Source organism: Peromyscus eremicus, chromosome 1 (assembly GCF_949786415.1).
Source record: "Peromyscus eremicus chromosome 1, PerEre_H2_v1, whole genome shotgun sequence".
Lineage (NCBI taxonomy): Eukaryota > Metazoa > Chordata > Mammalia > Rodentia > Cricetidae > Peromyscus > Peromyscus eremicus.
Window position 1 is genome coordinate 115630621 of NC_081416.1, and position 19722 is coordinate 115650342.

General features: G+C 43.7%; 1 protein-coding gene across 1 annotated transcript in view; it reads right to left on the reverse strand.

Annotated features, from left to right (window-relative positions):
- Efl1 (elongation factor like GTPase 1) overlaps positions 1 to 19722 on the reverse strand; it is a 126780-nt gene that overhangs the window by 95412 nt on the left and 11646 nt on the right. The window contains exons 5-7 of the mRNA XM_059272071.1: positions 11313 to 11446; positions 9928 to 10065; positions 8243 to 8457 (exon numbers count right to left, since the gene is read on the reverse strand). Of these exons, the coding sequence (XP_059128054.1) occupies positions 8243 to 8457; positions 9928 to 10065; positions 11313 to 11446 (487 nt within the window). The remainder of the gene's footprint in view (positions 1 to 8242; positions 8458 to 9927; positions 10066 to 11312; positions 11447 to 19722) is intronic.

Below are 19722 nucleotides of genomic sequence, written 5' to 3' on the forward strand. Positions count from 1 at the left end.
AACAATGAATACAGCTAACACTTCACTGTTTCTTTGCCATATACCATTCAAAACGCTTTCTACACACTATCAAACTTAATACTTTTAACTGTCCTAACACTTTTCTCATTTTATGGAAAAGGATAATGATACAAAGCTATTACACAGGTAGTGAGTGAGACTGGGATTCAAACACAAGCAGGGTGACATTCAGGCCTGTGTCACTGTCCAACATGCTATACACTGGCATGAATTAGAATGCAGGCTGCAGCTCCCATGTGAAATTTGACAAAAGGTAAGGATGCCAAGGAAGCAAAGGTGTCAGGTGTCCATCATAACTCTACTAATTACAGAAATTATTTTTGGTTTTCACTGCTGTAAGTGCTGTTATTCACAAGGGAAATGAACTCTAGAGCCCCAATCTGCCAAAAATAGAGGTGCAGCATCCTGGAATATCAGTGACAGATACACATTTACTCAATTCTCATCAACCCACAGAGAAAACAGCTAGCACCAGTTTCCATCCACTGGAGAGGAGTCCACCAGCCCCGGGGTGTAGGGCAGCCTCCGGTTAAAGGGCTCGGGACCACCTGCCTGGAGGAAACAGAACTCATCATTAAAAGCTTGTCTAGAGCTCTCAAAGTACTAGCATCTTAGAAGATGCTGCTCAGAAACAAGACAAGAAGACCTCCTCTACACAGCTCTTCAACACGACACCAGTGCTACCACCACAGTGCTGAGAAAGGAGAACTATCCTTGGCTGAAGGTGGGTCATCCATGCAGAAAACTTCGAAAGAACCAGCAAGACTGTTAGTGGAGCTAATACCCACTAAAACAAGACTGCGTGCCAAGCTGGCATGAGCAGCCAGTGCTTCCCAACATGCCAGCAGTCTCAGTACAGAAGATAGGTGGGCGGCAAGGAAGTCTATAAACCTACTCCACACCCTGCTGTGGGGAAAATGTAGTGCTGCGTGTCTATCCGTACGGCCCAGTTCCAGAACGCTGACACCATGAAATGCTGACATGGGTGTAGAACAACAGCTACTCCATCCATTACTGGTAGGAAAGCAGTAGTACGGACTCCTTGGAAGACAGTATGGTGGTTTCTCAAATGTCTAGACATGCTCACTTGTGATGCAGCAACGGTATTTAAGTATTCACATAAACTGAAAGCATATGTCCATGAAAATATACGCACATGGATGTTTATAGCAGTTCAATTCACAATTTCCAAAATTTGAGGAAAGCAAGCAAAGTGTCCTTTAAGCAAGTCAACAGATGAACTGTGGTACAACCAGAGGCGGAAAGATGACTCAGCACTAAGCAGAAATACATGGAGGCAATGTAAGTGTTCGCTGCTAACTGAACGAGGAGGCCGACCAGCAAGAGCCACACACCGCTGACTTGACTATGCGGCAGTTTAGAAAAGTCTAAACTATGTCAGAGTTAAAATACCAGTGGCTGCCAGTGGTTGGAGGGAGGTAGGAATGGACAGGCTGAGCTACTACATAAACTTCATTTTCTATTTGATCCAACAGTTACTTATTCAGCAGAGGTTTTCTTTTGTGTTTTTTTAATTTTCAAAAAGGTTAGTTTCTTCAAAAATCTGTATTATTATTTACTGTTAGTTTCTGGAGAAGTCAAACTATTCCATATGGTATGATAATGCAGGCCACAGCACCGAAAGTGAGCCCCACAGCATCTTTGTGTCAGGGTGTGGTTACCAATCACAAAATGAACTACATCAGTGAAGGATAATGGTCACAGTAAATCTAAGTATGCATGAGAGTGTTTGTGAAATTTGTACTTTCCTCTCAATTTTATTATGAACCCACATCTGCAGGGCTTTTTTTGTTTGTTTAAATTTTAAATTCATTTTAAAAAAGAAAGAGAGGAGGACTCTGAAGCATGCCCTTCTCCTCACTGAGGAAGGAATCTAAAGTCAGCATACCGCAGACAGTTCTTTTTGTTTCTGTCTTTCAAGACAGGATTTCTCTGTGGAGCCCTGGCTGTCCTGGAACACACACACACACACACACACACACACACACACACACACACACACACACTCACACTCACACCTGCCCTCGGACAATTCTTTCCACGTCAGCTAGGGTGCTTTTCCTGAAACCCAGAGGTTAATGTTAAATGAGCTAAGTGATGTTATTAAGAAGCTGCAGGAGTTGCAGTCAACAATTACAGTAGGAAGGAGAAATGCCAAGGTCATCAGTGGCTCAGAAGAAGTACAAGCAGTACAGGCTGCGGAAAATAAGTAACAACTGACCCTTCTCGCTGAGGACAAAGGGAGAGAAAAAGACCCAGAGATCAAACTCCGCATCACAGCTATAGCTGCTGACCTGGAGCTGTCTCAAGACTCAAGCTGTCTCTGGACTTGCTACAGTATCAACTTCATTTTCAATCTGACCAAATAGTTACTTATTTAGGAGAATTTTCCTCATAATTTCCCAAAACTTCAGTGTCTATAAAATCTGTATTACTAGTTACTCTTGCTTTCCTTTTTGAAACAGAAAACTCTTCTTCTCCCTGTAGGTTCTTATCTCACTCCAACGACCTGGAAAGGGCTGCAGCTTCCGTTAGAGGACTGTGGATGGAGTGCTGCTCTCTCCCCACCTAGGAATGGTATTCCCGGGAAAACTCAGGCTGGAGACTGCTCCAGGAGTCAGGCCCCTGTGGCTGCAGGCTTGCAAGGGCGGAACTCTGGAGCTGCCCATCAGTCCTGATTGGGTCTCTAAGTCTCCATGGAGGACTGCAGCCCGCCTAGCAACTGGCATCTATAACTAGAAAGTGACAGAGACAGGGTCTCTGAATGTGTCTAAAGCTTTGTCCTGAGACTAGGGAAACAGAGACGACCTGGTTCCTTTACCACAGTGCAGTGAACAGGAAGGCAGAAGCAGTCTCCCTGTGGGGGTCAGCCCTGCACCTGCTGAAAGAGACAGGTGAGTTCCTGGGCACCTCCATTTTCTGTGCACATTTGATTGACACCTGCCAGTCAAACCTGCAGTATGTGGACTCCATTCATTGTGTTTTCACATCGCTGTCTTTCATAGGGCAAGTTTCTAGGTAGTTTTTCTTCTTTCAGTGAAGAATTTTATGCATTTGCCACAACTTGTTTAGATGAGGCGGATTTCAGTTTGTTTGTTTGTTTGACTTTTATCTGCACTTATTTTTATGCTGAGTTTATTCCTGTCTCATAAGTTTTGTTTCTTCAGTTTCTGGGATTGAGGTATCTTTTTGTTTTGTGCAACCTCCTCTTCTGGCTTTGGAAACAACTTGTTCCTTTCCAGTGAGGATCATTTCCTTGTGGTGGGGAGCTCCTGTACCGGTTGATCTAGCCACGAGCTCTGTAAGTTCGTCGTCGGCGCATCTCAGGTGCTGTGTTCCCTGGCTGTCTTCAATGACTAGAGAAGCTGCATCTAAACCCAAGTTCAGCGTCACTCGCTGCATTTTTAAGCATGTTCTGTAAAAATTCAGCACTCTTTTTGGCCACCGGTCCTGTGTCCAGCCCCACTGTTTGGCCTGGGTGCACCTACCAACTCCACCATTATACCACTGGAACAGCACACGTGGTTTCTTTAAAGTGACATTGTTGGGGCACTTGGTGGCTTTTTCGAGATGTATACCCTTAATAGCCTGGGCAATTTCACGTGTGTTCTTAAAGTGAACACGAAGATTTGAACCTCTTGATTTGCATGATTTTGGAGGGTTTTCTGGGTCAAGAGAGTAGCAAACCATCTTCACAGGTCACCTTAGGCCGCTCGTAGAAGAGGGACAGTGTGGTTTTTATTTCATGTCTCCAGAATTTTAAAATATGTTAAATTTGTGTTACCAAATCCAGTCATATTTTCTTTTTTATTTTATAATACTGTCAGATAAATGTCCCATCTTAAATTCTAAAAGTGGTAAAGACTCTATCAGAACTACAAATTATAAGATATTTGCCCTACTGCTCAGGCCACCATCTTGAAATCTTTCCCAGTCCAGCAGTTACTGACACATGCAGGTAATGCCAAGTCTTCAGATCTTCCTTTGGCCCTTCTTCATTCAGTTTTATTTCATAGCAAACACAAAATTTGCTTCTTCACATTGACCCATTCCCTATTATTACTCAGTGTTTTTATTCAATCTTTGTCACGATGAAGATGATAGTTATATTCTTAAATAGTGATAGTTTCTAACACAATTTCTTCATTCTTGAATTCTAATTAATTTCCTCTACAGAAGAATTTCAAACTAGCTCCCACGAATACCTTGTAAATATATTCCAAAATTCTATAACCCTGTGCCTCACTGACTGACAACTCCATTGTGGGAAGTGACTGAGCCACACACCTTTTCCCTCCAAGACCCCAGTGGATTAACATGCATTGCTGGAATCTTGGATTTGGCGCACAAAAACAAGTAAAACTATTAGGAAGGGTTTTTTCACTGTTTCTTCTTCTCTGTTTCTACTCTATACTTGGTGGCTTCCATTCTGTAAACCTAAAATAGGAACTCAAGATTCCCAAGTAGTCTCACCCAGAGCCGAGTCTCCTGGACTAAGCCTGATTAAAAGGTCACACTTAGGAAACAGACCTAGGGCCAACCCCAGCCACACTTACTAGTACCGCACTGTACAACACAGACCACCTTCTAACCTTTTTAATGTGCCCATTTCTACCTTCGGGATACTTGCAGCTAAACTCTCCCCACCCACTGACTCCAGAGGATAACCGGAAGGATGGGGTCTGCATTATTTCATTTCCACCGGCATTTTCTCCTCAACTAACTTAACTTGGATGAAAACAGGCATGAGTCCATCATCAATATATCCGGCCTTGTCTAGCCCAGAGAATGCCGACTGGTAACACCTAAAAGTGGAGGAATCTGAAAGGGATATAGAAGTTACCCTTAGTCTATTCATTCAAGATTCTACTCCTCCTCCACCCACAGTGAACTTCCTCCAATTTGTAAGACTTAAGACTCCAATTAGGATAAAACATGAAATTATGAAAATCATTATTATGGACAAGCCCTCCACCTTGTGGTTCACTAGCAGAATGCTCACAAACTAGTATATTAACAGGGCTCAGCCTGTAGTATAACTGAATGAATCATTTTACTTTCTTTTCTCTTTTGGAGCTAGAGTCTGGCTACAGTTTATGTTGACCTAGAACTCACTATGCAGCTAGCTTATACTCCCCTCAAAGTTGGGACCCTTCTGCCTCACCTTGCTCAAGTGCCACATTATAAGTATGCACCACTATGCCTAGCTACGGTTCTTTTCAACTAGAAAAACTTATTAGAAATCATTTTAGCCCAATCTTCTTATTTTTCAGAATGTGACAACACCAAGCTTCCACACAGGTGAGGAAAGGTCCATACTCCCCATTCTCTCTGTATACTCACTTCGCCTACATTTATTTAGGTTTGCCATAGCCTTTTAGGCACAAGGACTAAGGTACCTATAATCTATAATTTGTTAAAAATAGCCCCAGCATGCACATAGTCAGGGTTAGGACGTCTCTAACCCACAGGGATGACCTAAGAGAAGGACCACAGTTTGACCCCATAAGGTTGTAAGGTTGGATTTAATGTCACCATCAGTTCTGCCCCTTAGCAGCTGAGCAAAGCTGAACAAATCCTCAGTGCTTTTGACCCTTAGATAATAGGATGGATTTCAAAGATTGTTGTGAGAATTTAATCAAATTACTCAAATAAAGTGAATAACTCAATGCCTAGCATATGTATCTACTCGACACAGCTTTTTCCCATATTAACCTCCCTTCACATTGGAATAAAAATAAGTGTACTTGCTCATCGATGAGCAAAAGCTTTAAAACACACAGGACACTGCCAAGAGAAACTAAGCTCAGGTCAGGGTGGGAGAACCCTCCAAGGGGCTCTGGCAAAGGTACAACAGAAACTCAATGGAGGGACAAGCTTTCCAACAATGGCACTAGAATAAAAGAGTAGTCAACTTCAACCCAAGCCACATGCTTTACACAAAGTTATTAACTTAAAACGTAAACAAGAAAGCCACAAGAGACATGAAAGCGGAAGAGAGGCTGGTGAGAAAGGGGAATAATGGGGGGAAAGGGGACAAGAGAGGGTGAATATGATAAAAACACATTATGTACATGTATAAAAGTGTCATAATGAACCCCACTGTACATAATTAATATATGTGAATAAAAACATTTAAAAAGGAAAGAATCTTCAGGGTCTTCAGGTAGGCAAACAGTTATTAAACTTGATTCAAAATGTAAAACTCAGAAAAAGTGGTAAGCTGATTGTGGTAATTTGAATGTAATTCACCCCCATAATCTCAGGGACTGGCACTATTAGGAGGTATGGCTTTATTGGAGTGAGTATGGCCTTGTTGGAGGAAGTGTGTTACTGTGAGGGCGGGCTTTGAGTTTCCTATACTCAGGATACTGCCCAAAGAGTCAGGTGACTTCCTGCTGCCTTCTGGTCAAGATGTAGCCAGCCCCACATCTGCCTGCATGCCGCCATGCTCCCTGTCATGATGATAATGGACTGAACCTCTGAAATTGTAAGCGAGTCATCCCAATTAAATGTTTTCTTTATAAGAGTTGCTGTGGTCATGATGTCTTTTCACAGCAATAAAAACCTGAACTAAGACTGATTCACCTAAATTAAAATCTTTACTCTGTAAAAGACACAGCCAAGAGGATGCAAAATCTGACCACAGATGAGGAAAAATATTTTCAAAGCACACGAAAGACAAAGGCCCCATACCTACAATTTACAAAGAGCTTTCAAAACTCAGCTGCAGAAATACACCAGACCAAACGGACAGGAAGAGACGTATAAAAACAGTGACAGCAGTGACGGCACCGGATCATGAAGCAGACCACACAGGCACTGCTGTGGGAATGGAAAGCGGTGTGGGAATGTACGGAAAGCTGTTTGGTAATTCCTTTACAAACTGAGTTTACTGCCTGGGGATGTAGCTTAGCTGGTAGAGTGCTTGCCTGGCATACATATGTACTTATAATGGCCCACCTGGAAAGAACCCAAATGTTCTTTAGTGGGTAAATGGATAAACTGTGGTAAATGTATACAATAGGATACTACTGAGGGAGAAGAAAGACCAACTATTATGGGCTGAGCACACTAAATCCAAAAATCTAAAATCTACAAATTGTTAAGGACTAACACAGCACCACTGGTAGAAAATTCCCCAAGACCTTTTATGTTCAGCCTTAGTCAAAACACGGCTGCACTTAGGATGCTGGGTAAAGTTACCTTCAGGCCGTGTGTATAATATAAGTGAATACCGGAGTGCGGCTTCAGTCCCATCTCCAAGATACTTTGTGTACACGTCGATATTTAAAAAATCCTAACTATGAAACACTTCTGGTTCTAAGCATTTCAGAGAAGGACGACCCAAAGTTTAATAGGTGCAACAATTTGAATTAGTATCTAGAAAATTATGCTGGGTAAAAAAGAAATTTTAAAAGGCTACAAGTTATTTGGAGTTATTTGCTTCCATTTCTATAGCATACTGTTTAGACTTAATTTCTCTAACATTCTTAAAATAGCAAATTACAGGAATGAAAGACATTAATGTTTTCAGTTTTGGTTATGCAGGGCTTGGAGCAAAGCTACGCAGGTTTTATGTGGAAGTTTCAGGATGACGCAATGTTCTCTGGCTTGACCATGTCCATGTTACTGTTCTGAAAGTGACACTGTAGTACCATTCTTCACAATGTAAGCATGAGCCATGGCAGGACACTGAGCAGAGGGTACAACCTAACTCTGTATTGCTGGGGATGCTGTGAATGTGTTGCTCTGATTGATTGATAAAATAAAACGCTGATTGGCCAGTAGCCAGGCAGGAAGTATAGTGTAGGCGGGACAAGCAGAGAGGAGAATTCTGGGAGGTGGAAGGCTGAGGCAGGAGACGCTGCCCACTGCCATGAGGGGAAGCATGATGTAAGATACTGGTAAGCCACAAGCCACGTGGCAAGGTATAGATTTATGGAAATGGGTTAATTTAAGATATAAGAACAGATAGCAAGAAGCCTGCCACGGCCATACAGTTTGTAAGCAATATAAGTCTCAGTGTTTACTTGGAGGACACGAGTGGGAGAGATGTGTCCCGGCTGCCGGCACACAGGAAAACTTCAGCTACACTGTATTACTTCTCATAATGATATAAAATTACAGTCACACCAAAAGAGAGTTAAAACACGAATGGTCTGTAATTACCAAGAGCCAGAGATGCAGAATGACTTACCCAAAGCCCCAGCCATCTATCGCACTGGTAAACACCACATTGCCCTGCTCTGGGGAGAAGTACAGCTGAGAGTCATCGGCGTCCTCCAAGCCCGCGCTCCAGTCGTACACTTGATCTCCTTGTTCAGAGTGGGTCTTCACCTGGGACTCTGTCTCTCTCTCTGCTCTCTCTTCTAGGACTTTAGAAGTAAAAAGAGTTCCTGTGAGTGCGTTAATCTAGGAGAGATGACGAGATGGCAGAGTGTCATTCATATGCTTAGCACACATGGGAGGGACACACTGTCTACCTTTGCTAAGGCCAGAACCACTGTTGGAGCTTGAGTTCACTAGGGTGACAATATAATCAACAAATAGCTTACACATATCAACCTGTTCTTTTAAATTCCAACAAACCTAAGGCTTCCAATAAGGCTTCTGAAGGGCCCTCTTTGTGGATTATTTTAATCCTGGGGAGTTTCACTAAAAACTCATCCTATCCAAATCCCCAACTTTACTCACCCCTTCTCCTATCTCCCGTATCAGCTGTTTAAAGCTCCCAGCACTCTTCAACCTTCTCCCCAGTATCTCATCTCAATGAGTAATCTTATTTCCTCCTGCAGAGTGATAACTGAAGCCTGCTTTCAGAATTCCTACAAGTTCCCCGTATCCTAACGTCCGCCCTGCTCACATCCACAGATGCTGCTGGCTCTTCTTGTGCCTCTCATCCTGGCAGCACATTCCCTCAGTGTTTCTGCAAGGCAGGAAATGGCTTCAGCTCTTCCTATTGGGCTGGGAGCTAGACTGGCCACCCCGTCCCTCTCGATGCCCTACATTTGTCTTCCCTCTCTTTAGCAAAGAAATGTATCCATGTTGATCCTCAAGAAACTTAAATTCCTCTGGATGACATAGCCTCGCTAAAATGCAAGGCTTACATTGTATTGTTTTGTTTTGTTTCCTTCCAGGTCTCACTTCTTATCACTTCGTATCATGATCTCTCAATTCTTCAGCTATAACAAACAATCTCCTTGATGGAAACACTGCCCGGACTTTATCTGGCTCCATGACTTTGCACATTTGTTTTGTCTCCTGTAAATGTTCTTCCTCTAACTTTCAACTTGACAAAGACTTATGGTTCCTCCATCTCACGGTCTCACTGTGAGACCGTCTTCTCCTTTCTGGCTCAGACTGGGTTGAGTAGCTCCCTTCTGCGCTCTGAAATCACAAGGGGGTACCTGGTTGTTCTCAAACGTCTCACCTGTCCCCTTCACTCACTACACTGGAGCTCTTTGAAAACAGGGACTCTGCTGTGTCCATCCTATACTTATCACCCCTCACAAACGATGGGCATTTGGTACTGCATATATCTACACAAATGTTTGCTAAATAAACAAATCAAGGTCTAAACAAATCTTCATCTAAAAACAAAAGTACCAAACAGCCTCTTAACATCACTTCACTTCAGAACCAAACTACAGAACTTTAAATACGAGAGCCTTTAGTCCAAGACTGACACTGATGGGTTCTGGGAAACAGAGGCAACTCCCAAGAGCACACTAGTTCTGTTCCCTCTGCATAGTTGGTGACTCTAATAGACAGGAATCTTAAGTGATAACCTTTCAAATAAATGTATTTCCCCAATAGTACCTCATATTCCACCCTTTCTTACAGCCTTCCAGCCCATTTTTAAAGTGCTGAAGAATATTATACCTGTTCTAAGATATTCTTGAGGTGGGAGTAGGCCTCTTGTGGGCTGAATTTTAGCTCCACTATCAGGCGATCTATCTTATTGATCACTAAAACAGGACGGATGTTTTCAAGCCAGGCTTGTCGCAGAACTGCCTGTGTCTGATAAAAACAAAGAAAAAAACTCTCAGGATCTGCAAAGACTAAGGCACATAAGAAAATCTCAATTAATAACCAACACATTCTGAGGCTATATTACAACAACCCAGACTAAACTACACGTACATACATGATTACCACGCTACATACACACACACACACACACACACACACACACACACACACACACACACATTTAAAGAATTATAAACACACACACACACACACACACACACACACACATTTAAAGAATTATAAAACAAAGGCCTACCACAAAAGTACAACAGTTCCAGAAGGGACTCGCCCCCCTTGATCCTAAGGTCTTCCACATGACCACTAGTCTGCTATCCTAGCCAGGTATCTCCCCTTCACCCATCCTGTCAGACGTCACAGACACCACACAGGATAAGGCTGTACTTCTCAAGTTGAGAGCCCTGTGGAAGGCTCCCCTGAGAGCTTCGGGGGAACATACACAGGGGCATATGATAATTAGAGCACACCTTCCTGGAATATTAAACTTCCTCCATTTGAAGAATTAAACCTTTTATTGTTATTCCTTTTTAAGCATTAAAAGGAAACATATATACTAAGGAGAATTCAAAACTGACTTTGGATTTTGGGTTTTTGTTTGCTTGTTTGTTTTTTAAGATGAGATGAAAGTTTAAAAAAAAAGTTATGAGAAATAAACTAGCCTTTCTGAGTTTTACTGCCACAAGAGCTACACACTGATCTGGCCTTAATGGTAAATTCTTAGAACTTTGCTGAGGATAGAAACACTGGATTAAGGATGTAGAAGAGTAGTAGAAAAATTCCTCAAGTAGGAAGGATGCATGCATGCACGCACGTATGCATGTGTGCATGCACATGTGTCCTGAGACTCCAGTAGAAGAGAACTGTCCCATCTAGGGGAAAGCTAGCTCCATATCATGCTATCAACAGCCTGCTATGACTTGGAAACCTTTCCCAGTGGAGTAGAGCCTCCAGATCCCTCTCACACTCAACATTCTCCCACCTTTGCCAGTCTTTCTTCTAAAAAGATACCACAGACGTGTCTATCCACGCGTGGCCACTATCTCTTACCATCTTGTTAAGACTCTGGGACAAACTTCATCACAGACCGCAACACTGCCAGATGTGAAATATAAAACCCACTGTCTGTCGAGAGCACACAACAATCAACAGTGTCTCCTCTTCTATACCTCCCCCTGCAGCCAGTCAAATTTAAGACCATTTTGGACCATAGACCTCACCTGTGGACAGACTCCCTCCACAGCATCCACCACAATGATGCATCCATCACAAATGCGAACCGCTGTTGATACTTCTGAGGAGAAATCCACATGTCCAGGAGAGTCTATCAGATTAATCAGGTACTCCTCATTACCTGAAATAAAAATTGAAGACACATTTTCAGCTATGCACACACGCAATGCTCTTCCCCGGGGACTTGGGAAGATGCTTCTAAGACAAGACTGAACCAAGCTACAGGAGCCATGGCTTCAGTCAGCAGCTATCACTTCAACTTGACCACTGTACATGTGGACTCCAAACGGCCTCCACGGTGAACATTAAAGAACTTCATCAAGAGCTTGGTGTGTACCTGGTACTGTGCTGGAGACTTTTAATGTACCAAACACGTATTGGATTATTAAACTATCCCTATGAGAGAAACACCTCTATTCTCACTTTAATCACTGGTTAGTTGAGATGGAAAGAAACTAATGCCTAAGAGCCCAGGAGTAAAAGGTCTTCAAAGAGGCCTCAAACATCCATTTAAAACATTAAGCAGTTACCAAATTCAAATTCCTCCCACACTTTCTCAAGGAGCAGTGTGTGACTTTGTAAAACCAACAGTGAGACTCAAATCTAAGCTGCACAACACTGTGAGGGGCAGACATGAAGGGCAGACACGACGTGCCAGGTAGTGCAGGACATGCTCACACCATCTCCTTTAATATTCTAACAAACGGAAACTCAGGGTGTGGGGACGTCTCGTCATTGTCTGGTTTCAGCACTAAAATTCACACATCCCATCAGAGCCCCAGACACACCAGGACAATTGGTCATCAACAGTGACACAATTCAGTAAACCATGTGAATAATAATCATACTACAGAATATTGCACTTCACCTCCATTACTGCCAAATCTGATACAATTTTAAAGTCAAGTCAATTCCTTGAATGCTCAGACATAAATATTTTACTTGTGTTCCTCCCCTTCACTTCATATTTATTAACTACAATAATTACAATAATTGTAGTAGTTAAATAATTACCACAAGGCTAAATGGTACAATCTATGGACCATATAAAGACTTTTTCTGGAATATAATTCCAACAACTTAGTGTGAATGGCAAAGGTAAAGTAGCACAGAAAATACATAGCCAGAGCTAACATCTGTGGCTTACCTATTTGTGCCTGCCTGTTCTAAGTCTATCCTGTTCTTTCTGTACCTGCCATTGTTCTAAGACTATCCTGTTCTTTCCGTGCCTGCCATTGTTCTAAGTCTATCCTGTTCCTTCCGTGCCTGCCACTGTTCTAAGTCTATCCTGTTCCTTCCGTGCCTGCCACTGTTCTAAGTCTATCCTGTTCCTTCCGTGCCTGCCATTGTTCTAAGTCTATCCTGTTCCTTCCGTGCCTGCCATTGTTCTAAGTCTATCCTGTTCTTTCTGTACCTGCCATTGTTCTAAGTCTATCCTGTTCTTTCTGTACCTGCCATTGTTCTAAGTCTATCCTGTTCTTTCTGTACCTGCCATTGTTCTAAGTCTATCCTGTTCCTTCCGTGCCTGCCATTGTTCTAAGTCTATCCTGTTCTTTCTGTACCTGCCATTGTTCTAAGTCTATCCTGTTCTTTCCGTGCCTGCCATTGTTCTAAGTCTATCCTGTTCTTTCCGTGCCTGCCATTGTTCTAAGTCTATCCTGTTCCTTCCGTGCCTGCCATTGTTCTAAGTCTATCCTGTTCTTTCTGTACCTGCCATTGTTCTAAGTCTATCCTGTTCTTTCTGTACCTGCCATTGTTCTAAGTCTATCCTGTTCCTTCCGTGCCTGCCATTGTTCTAAGTCTATCCTGTTCTTTCCGTGCCTGCCACTGTTCTAAGTCTATCCTGTTCTTTCCGTGCCTGCCATTGTTCTAAGTCTATCCTGTTCCTTCCGTGCCTGCCATTGTTCTAAGTCTATCCTGTTCCTTCTGTACCTGCCATTGTTCTAAGTCTATCCTGTTCCTTCTGTACCTGCCATTGTTCTAAGTCTATCCTGTTCCTTCCGTGCCTGCCACTGTTCTAAGTCTATCCTGTTCTTTCTGTGCCTGCCATTGTTCTAAGTCTATCCTGTTCTTTCTGTACCTGCCATTGTTCTAAGTCTATCCTGTTCCTTCCGTGCCTGCCATTGTTCTAAGTCTATCCTGTTCCTTCCGTGCCTGCCTGTTCTAAGTCTATCCTGTTCTTTCTGTGCCTGCCATTGTTCTAAGTCTATCCTGTTCCTTCCGTGCCTGCCTGTTCTAAGTCTGTATTGTTCTTTTCAGCCCTCCACAGTAGAAGCCTATATTAGCCCCGTTTTCAGAGATGGATACAAGAGCACATAAAAATACCCATCTCTAGAACATCCAGCTAGAACCTCACTCTGAGTCCCGCAATCAAAATGGCAGAGGCAGCCTGGTGGGGTGGCACATGCCTGTAACTTGGGAGGGATCTCAAGTTCAAGATTTGTAGGGCTAACTCAGTCTAAATGGATAAGCAGAAGGTGAGAGTTGTAAAAAGCATTCAATTTCAGAGACCACACCTTCAACCACTAAGTCAGGCAGCACGCTGCCCTCCACGTGCCAAGACTCCACTATGGTAAGCTGCTGGATTGCTAGGACCTGACTCCCTATGCTTTTCAGTCACCTGCCTAAATCTTCCATTCAGGATCCCTTTTCACCCAAGGCATGTTTACACCTCCCCCAGGATACAGGAAGTACAGACCCAACATTTACTGACAAGAACTCATAAACCAATTTATTTTAAAACATCTCTTTAGTATACATATACCTTTACTACTTATCAACAATCAAAACAAATGTGCATACTAATGAGATAGATGTACTGATTTGTTTTATATCAGGAATTAAATACTGGAGAGTAAGTAGCACCTTCAATTTTTTTTCAGAACTGATCAATACTTTGATTTCATAACTGTCATTGCTAAGAACACTACTTCATATAAATGACTGCTACAAAAATGTCAGAAATATGTTTAGAGCCATTTCAGAAATAGTTGGGAGTTCTGTCTAAATTCCAAGCCAACATTTAGTGAACAAGTTTTTGGGAAACCTAAGTCATATCTTAAGCAGCGATATTTAAAATAAAAACTTCGAACACATTATGATCCAAAGATATACTGATTTGATACTGATTTCCATGAGAGGAGACAACTTCACGTGTACAGCAAAAACCCTGGAATTCATAATGTAGAAGAGTCTCTGGCATGAGCTGAGGCATCCCGGGGAGCATCCACTGGCAGCGTGTGGCATGGTGACATGTACGAAGTACACACTGTGCGCTCAGGGCCAAAGCTGCGGGGATGCGGCTCAGGGAGCGCTGCCACAGACTCCTTGGCTTTCTTCCTTTTTGACCTTTTTTTTGGTTTTTCGAGACACGGTTTCTCTGTGTAGCTTTGGAGCCTTTCCTGGAACTCACTCTGTAGCCCAGGCTGGCCTCGAACTCACAGAGATCCGCCTGCCTCTGCCTCCTGAGTGCTGGGATTAAAGGCGTGCGCCACCACCGCCCGGCTCCTTTTTGACTTTGAATTCCTTCTTGGTTACTGCACATCCAGGAGCCGCACCTGCCATCACCACACTTTTCACTACTTCCCTATTTAGTCACGTCATCTCACGTGGGGTCACAAGCTACTGTTTAAGAAGCTGGGCTCCAAGGAGGAATCCCAAGTGCACTGGAGCTTCAGTGGACAAAAACTGCTCTTGGTTAACAACAGACTGCTTCCCTCAGCACACCGTTCCCCTCGCCTCTCAGCCTTCTCAGGCAAACTTTCAGAGCTCTGCTGAACCCACCACACAAGGCTCCCCATATCCAAGGACTCATTACTCAGCAGCGCCTGGACCAGTGGCCCACTGTGTCTTGATGAAGCCTTTTACAGCCAGCTGTCTTAGACCTGGTTCCAGTCATCATCTTCAATTAGGCACCATGTTCTCAACCAAATAAGCCGAAGGAAACTGAGCAAGTCCAGCATGGTCCAGAACCCTGGCCCACAAAGCAATAACCGGGAGACTTGACCACTCAGCATTCTCTCAGCCTAACCCTTCACTGCATAAACATCCCAAAGCTCTCAAGAGTAAGAGAGTTAGCCAAGGTCACGCACTGGTGTTTCACACAGTCTGTCTGCTCCGTCTGTGTCCCAGACTGTACTTCACAGGTAGGGAACCAGACATGCCTGTTCATTTGCTGAACTCCCCTGTCCTTGGAGAAGAAGTCTCAGAGTCTGAGCCTCTGTCAGCTTCTTCACATGAGTTTATACAACCACCTCAGGCCACCTCGGCTCTTACCCTTTAGTGGGACTCCAGACCTTCTAGTGACTCTGAGGGAATCGAACACACACCTAGCTATGGCTGCCTAACCGGGCATCCATTCCAGACCTTGCGAGGTTCACTCGAGGGAGGGCAGATTCAGTTCTAAGAGGGCCCAGAATGCTAGTGTCACACCAGGTGTTTTATTAGAAAAACCTACAATCTGAAAAAGAACAGTATATGAACAAGCATGTTAGGGCGACACAGGTAGCCTAGCGCCATACAGCACACGAACATGTTAAATGTCCAAAGATAGCCCATAATAAACGAGCGCATCAGTGTGCTGAAGCAGAAGTTTCCCTAACGTATCTAATGGGCAGGAGGCGGTGATGCAGCCAGTGAACAGCTGACAAGGGCAGCTGTGATGAGCCAGGCCTTCTAGCTCCTCTTCTGATGCCTCTTCCATCCTAAGCTTTCCAAAGTCACTTCAACCTGAGTTTTGAAGGCAGGGGAAAAGAAGTTCCACATCCTGTAAAGAGAAGTCCACAAGCACAGCTCTTCTGCTGTGACTTAATCAGCACTGCTTTTTAAAACCTATTTATTAAAGGTTTTTCACTAATGTGCGGCTGAGGATCAAACTTTTAAAAACGTAAAAAATGTTATAGGATTTATACATACACACACATAATATGAAAGACAAGATCGAATGTGTTGCAGGCTGGCCTTGAACATGTGACATAGCCAAGGACAGGTGTGAACTTCTGATCCTCCTGCCTCCATCTGAGCGCTAAGATTTATAGGCACACACAAACAGACCATCATGTGGTGCTCAAGATCGGTCTCGGGACCTTGTGCACGCTAGCAAGCACTCTACCAACTAAGCTACATCCCAGCCCGTTTTGCTTATTTATTTTTTGGGGAATTCATTTTTATGAGAATTATAAATTAAAAGTTTTGTGTGTATGCTGAATGATCTTTCCAATCTGTAACAGAATCCTTCCTCCTCAGCTCTCTGATGCTGCTGGAGTAAGTGTCAAAGTGACAGGAGGGTGGTGGGGACTTTCCAGTTTGTCACAGTGATCCATCCCTGCTGCAGCATTCAGGGACAGAACCCTTGCTGCCTTCTTGCCCAGCGTTCTGAACAAACCTTCTCATTTCAGGGGACTGACCTAATAAGCCAAGCAACAACTTAAAAAGACAAACTTTTTTTACGTTCCCAGCAACTAAGAGCAAGAAAGTCCAACAATCTGAAGTTAATTATGGTAGAAATCTCTCAATTTCTGCTAGTGGGGGGGTGGGGAAACACTGCCACACCCTTCACTTTAAGATGGCATGGGTAATTGTTCCGGCAGTACCAAGCTGTCACTAGCACCTGGCTAAAAGCTCCTCTGTGGACAGAACTTACAAGGAATTCAGCAGTGCACTTCCAGAATACGGAAGGTGACCACTGGAGCGCAGGAAGAAGACAGGAGAAAATTTTCCTCCACAAAGGAGAAACTCACCATTCAGATGAAGATCTGACTTGGCACAGGTATGTTTTTCATATGTCAGTGTATTAGGAAAGGAATACTGAGTCGACCCGACTGAAATAGCAGAAACTGAGTTATCTGAGGCACACTCCTGAAGACGTCACAGTCACAACTATATACATAAACTATACGGCAGCCGCAGAATGACTGCAGGGCTCCCTCCACAAGCTACACTACCTCCACATTACCACCGTCCCTGGAGACTTTAAATCGATGTATAAAGCTTTGTGACAAATCAACTAATAGCGTTACTCTGTAGTTTGGATCTGGCATAGCTCCCAAAGGCTTAGTCCTCAGCTTGGCTCTATCCGGAGGCAGCAGAACCCTTAACAGGTGGGGCCCAGGGTAAGTCTTAAGTCACCCAGGGAGTGCCCTCCAAAAGGCTGGTGGGACTCCAGCCTCCTTTTCCTCTCTCACTTCCTAGTGAGACACTTCTTCCACTACATGACCCATCTGATATGCTATCTCTACCACAGCCAAACCAGCATGGACCAAAACCTCCAAATTCCTAAGCCAAAATAAACCTTTCTTCTTTAAGTTGTTTATTTCAGGTAGTAACTACAACAGAAATCTAACAGCTTATTAGTTGGTAGAATTATAAAACATAAGACACATTCTATCTTCTATGTGTAGACATATTACAGCATATGTATTTATATATGATATAAATTTCTTGAACTCATCCCTGCTGATGCATTCAGGGCCTTGTTTCTCAGGCATTCTGAAGGCAGATGACACTGAATAACTGGGGTCACCCAAGAGATACGGTGGAGACTCAGATGGAGTGTCAAGAGTGAGGTTTTGGAAGGAGAGACTGATGACTTAGAAGTCATGAACAAAAGAGGCTTCGCTTTTGCTGTATAAACCCCTCCAAAAGCCCTCTCGGGATCATCCTCCAATGGAAAACAAACTGGACCCTGAAATGCGGCTTACGGTTTACTTCATTCACTTGGGTTTTCTTCAGTATAATCCTAGTCCAACACCAGCTATCAGGACTGTGGCTACATCCTCAACATTCACATCACAGAGTCCTCTCTTCAAATGTCTGTTGTTCCGATATTAATCAAGCAGCTGTACCTCCACACGATCATGGTCCTTTACTTGTTGGAACCTCACTCTGCTACATCACCCTGAAAGGGGAGTCATAGATTGAGGCCCAATCTTCTTGCAAATCTCACGTTGCTAGTGTGTGTCATGACTATAAGATGCAGGGCCTGAGCCGGGCGGTGGTGGCACACGACTCTAATCCCAGCACTCGGGAGGCAGAGGCAGGCGGATCTTTGCGAGTTCGAGGCCAGCCTGGTCTACAGAGCAAGATCCAGGAAAGGCGCAAAGCTATACAGAGAAACCCTGTCTCGAAAAACCAAAAAAAAAGATGCCGGCCCATCAGAGCAATTGAGAGAATAATAGTACTAAACTTGGCCAGGGAGAAAACTGCAGAGACCTCAGGTAGAAAAAGAGTCATGTACATACATGACTGCACGGTAAGGCAGCCTTAAAGGCCAGAATCAGGAGAAGATAAAGGTACAGATGAAAAGACCCTGAGTGGGGCATGAATCCAGAGCACAGGTAGGTCTCCAGAGACAGGAGAAAGGCAAAGATGGATACCATTACAGCTTAAGGAAAGGTGGCAGAGTCGAGAATTCTTTTCTGTAATACAGACGATGACAATGTCAGCTGAGTCTGTGGAAAGGAGTTGGAGGGGTATGTTTGGAGACTGCCATGAGGTTTCAAACGGCTGTAGGGGAGAATGGGGAGGCCTCCGAGAAAGGTGGGCAGTTGGCCTGCAAGCCTGAAGAAGAAGAGTAGAGAACATAGTTTCTCAAAACCGAGTTTTGTTGTGGGGAGTGCTACAGAGGGTTAAGGAAGCAAATGGATGATGGAGGAGGACGCTGGGAAGACTGCTGGTCAATGACACCCCTGTGCTGCAGAAGGCAAAGAGCCAGTAATGAAGGCAGCTGGGGCTTGACAAACTCAGTCTTATGAAATAACAACTGGGTACCGCACAGGTTTTTTTTGATAGTTGTTATTGACTGAGTACGTTTTTAACTTCTCTGTAAGTCACATGTTAAACTTCTGTTGTTGTTGAGATGAGATCTATGCTGTCCAGGCTGATCTCAAACTCACAGGCTCAGGTAATCCCGTACACAGCTTTCTGAGTAGGTGTGAGAAATGTGCCGTACTGTGCTCAACCACAAGTATTTAAATTTGAAATGTCTGAGTCAGTTCCAGGTGATGCACTAAGTTGCATTGTGACTGAAAGGCCAGCCCGTAAGAGAAGTCCTTTTAGGGGATGGTAAAAGCTACTTTGGAGAAGCCATGTCAGGTGTCAAATTATCAGTACACTGGGAGCCACATCAGGAGTTCATAAAAAGGCAACTGAATGGTATGTGTCCTGCAGAGATTTAATACAGGAGAGAACTAGCACTCGATGAGAATCTGGGCAAGAATGACAACCCTATGTCCTAATTCCGAGACAAGGAACAGGAAAGAAACAGAAGGAGAGCAGTGTGGTGAGAACAAGGAAGAGGGAACATCATCAGAGATGTTGAGGGTGTGCTGATGTTTGTCTTGGGAAGTCTGCAGAGGAAGTTTTGGTAGGAGAGGAATAGTAGGAGGTTGAGGGAAGTGT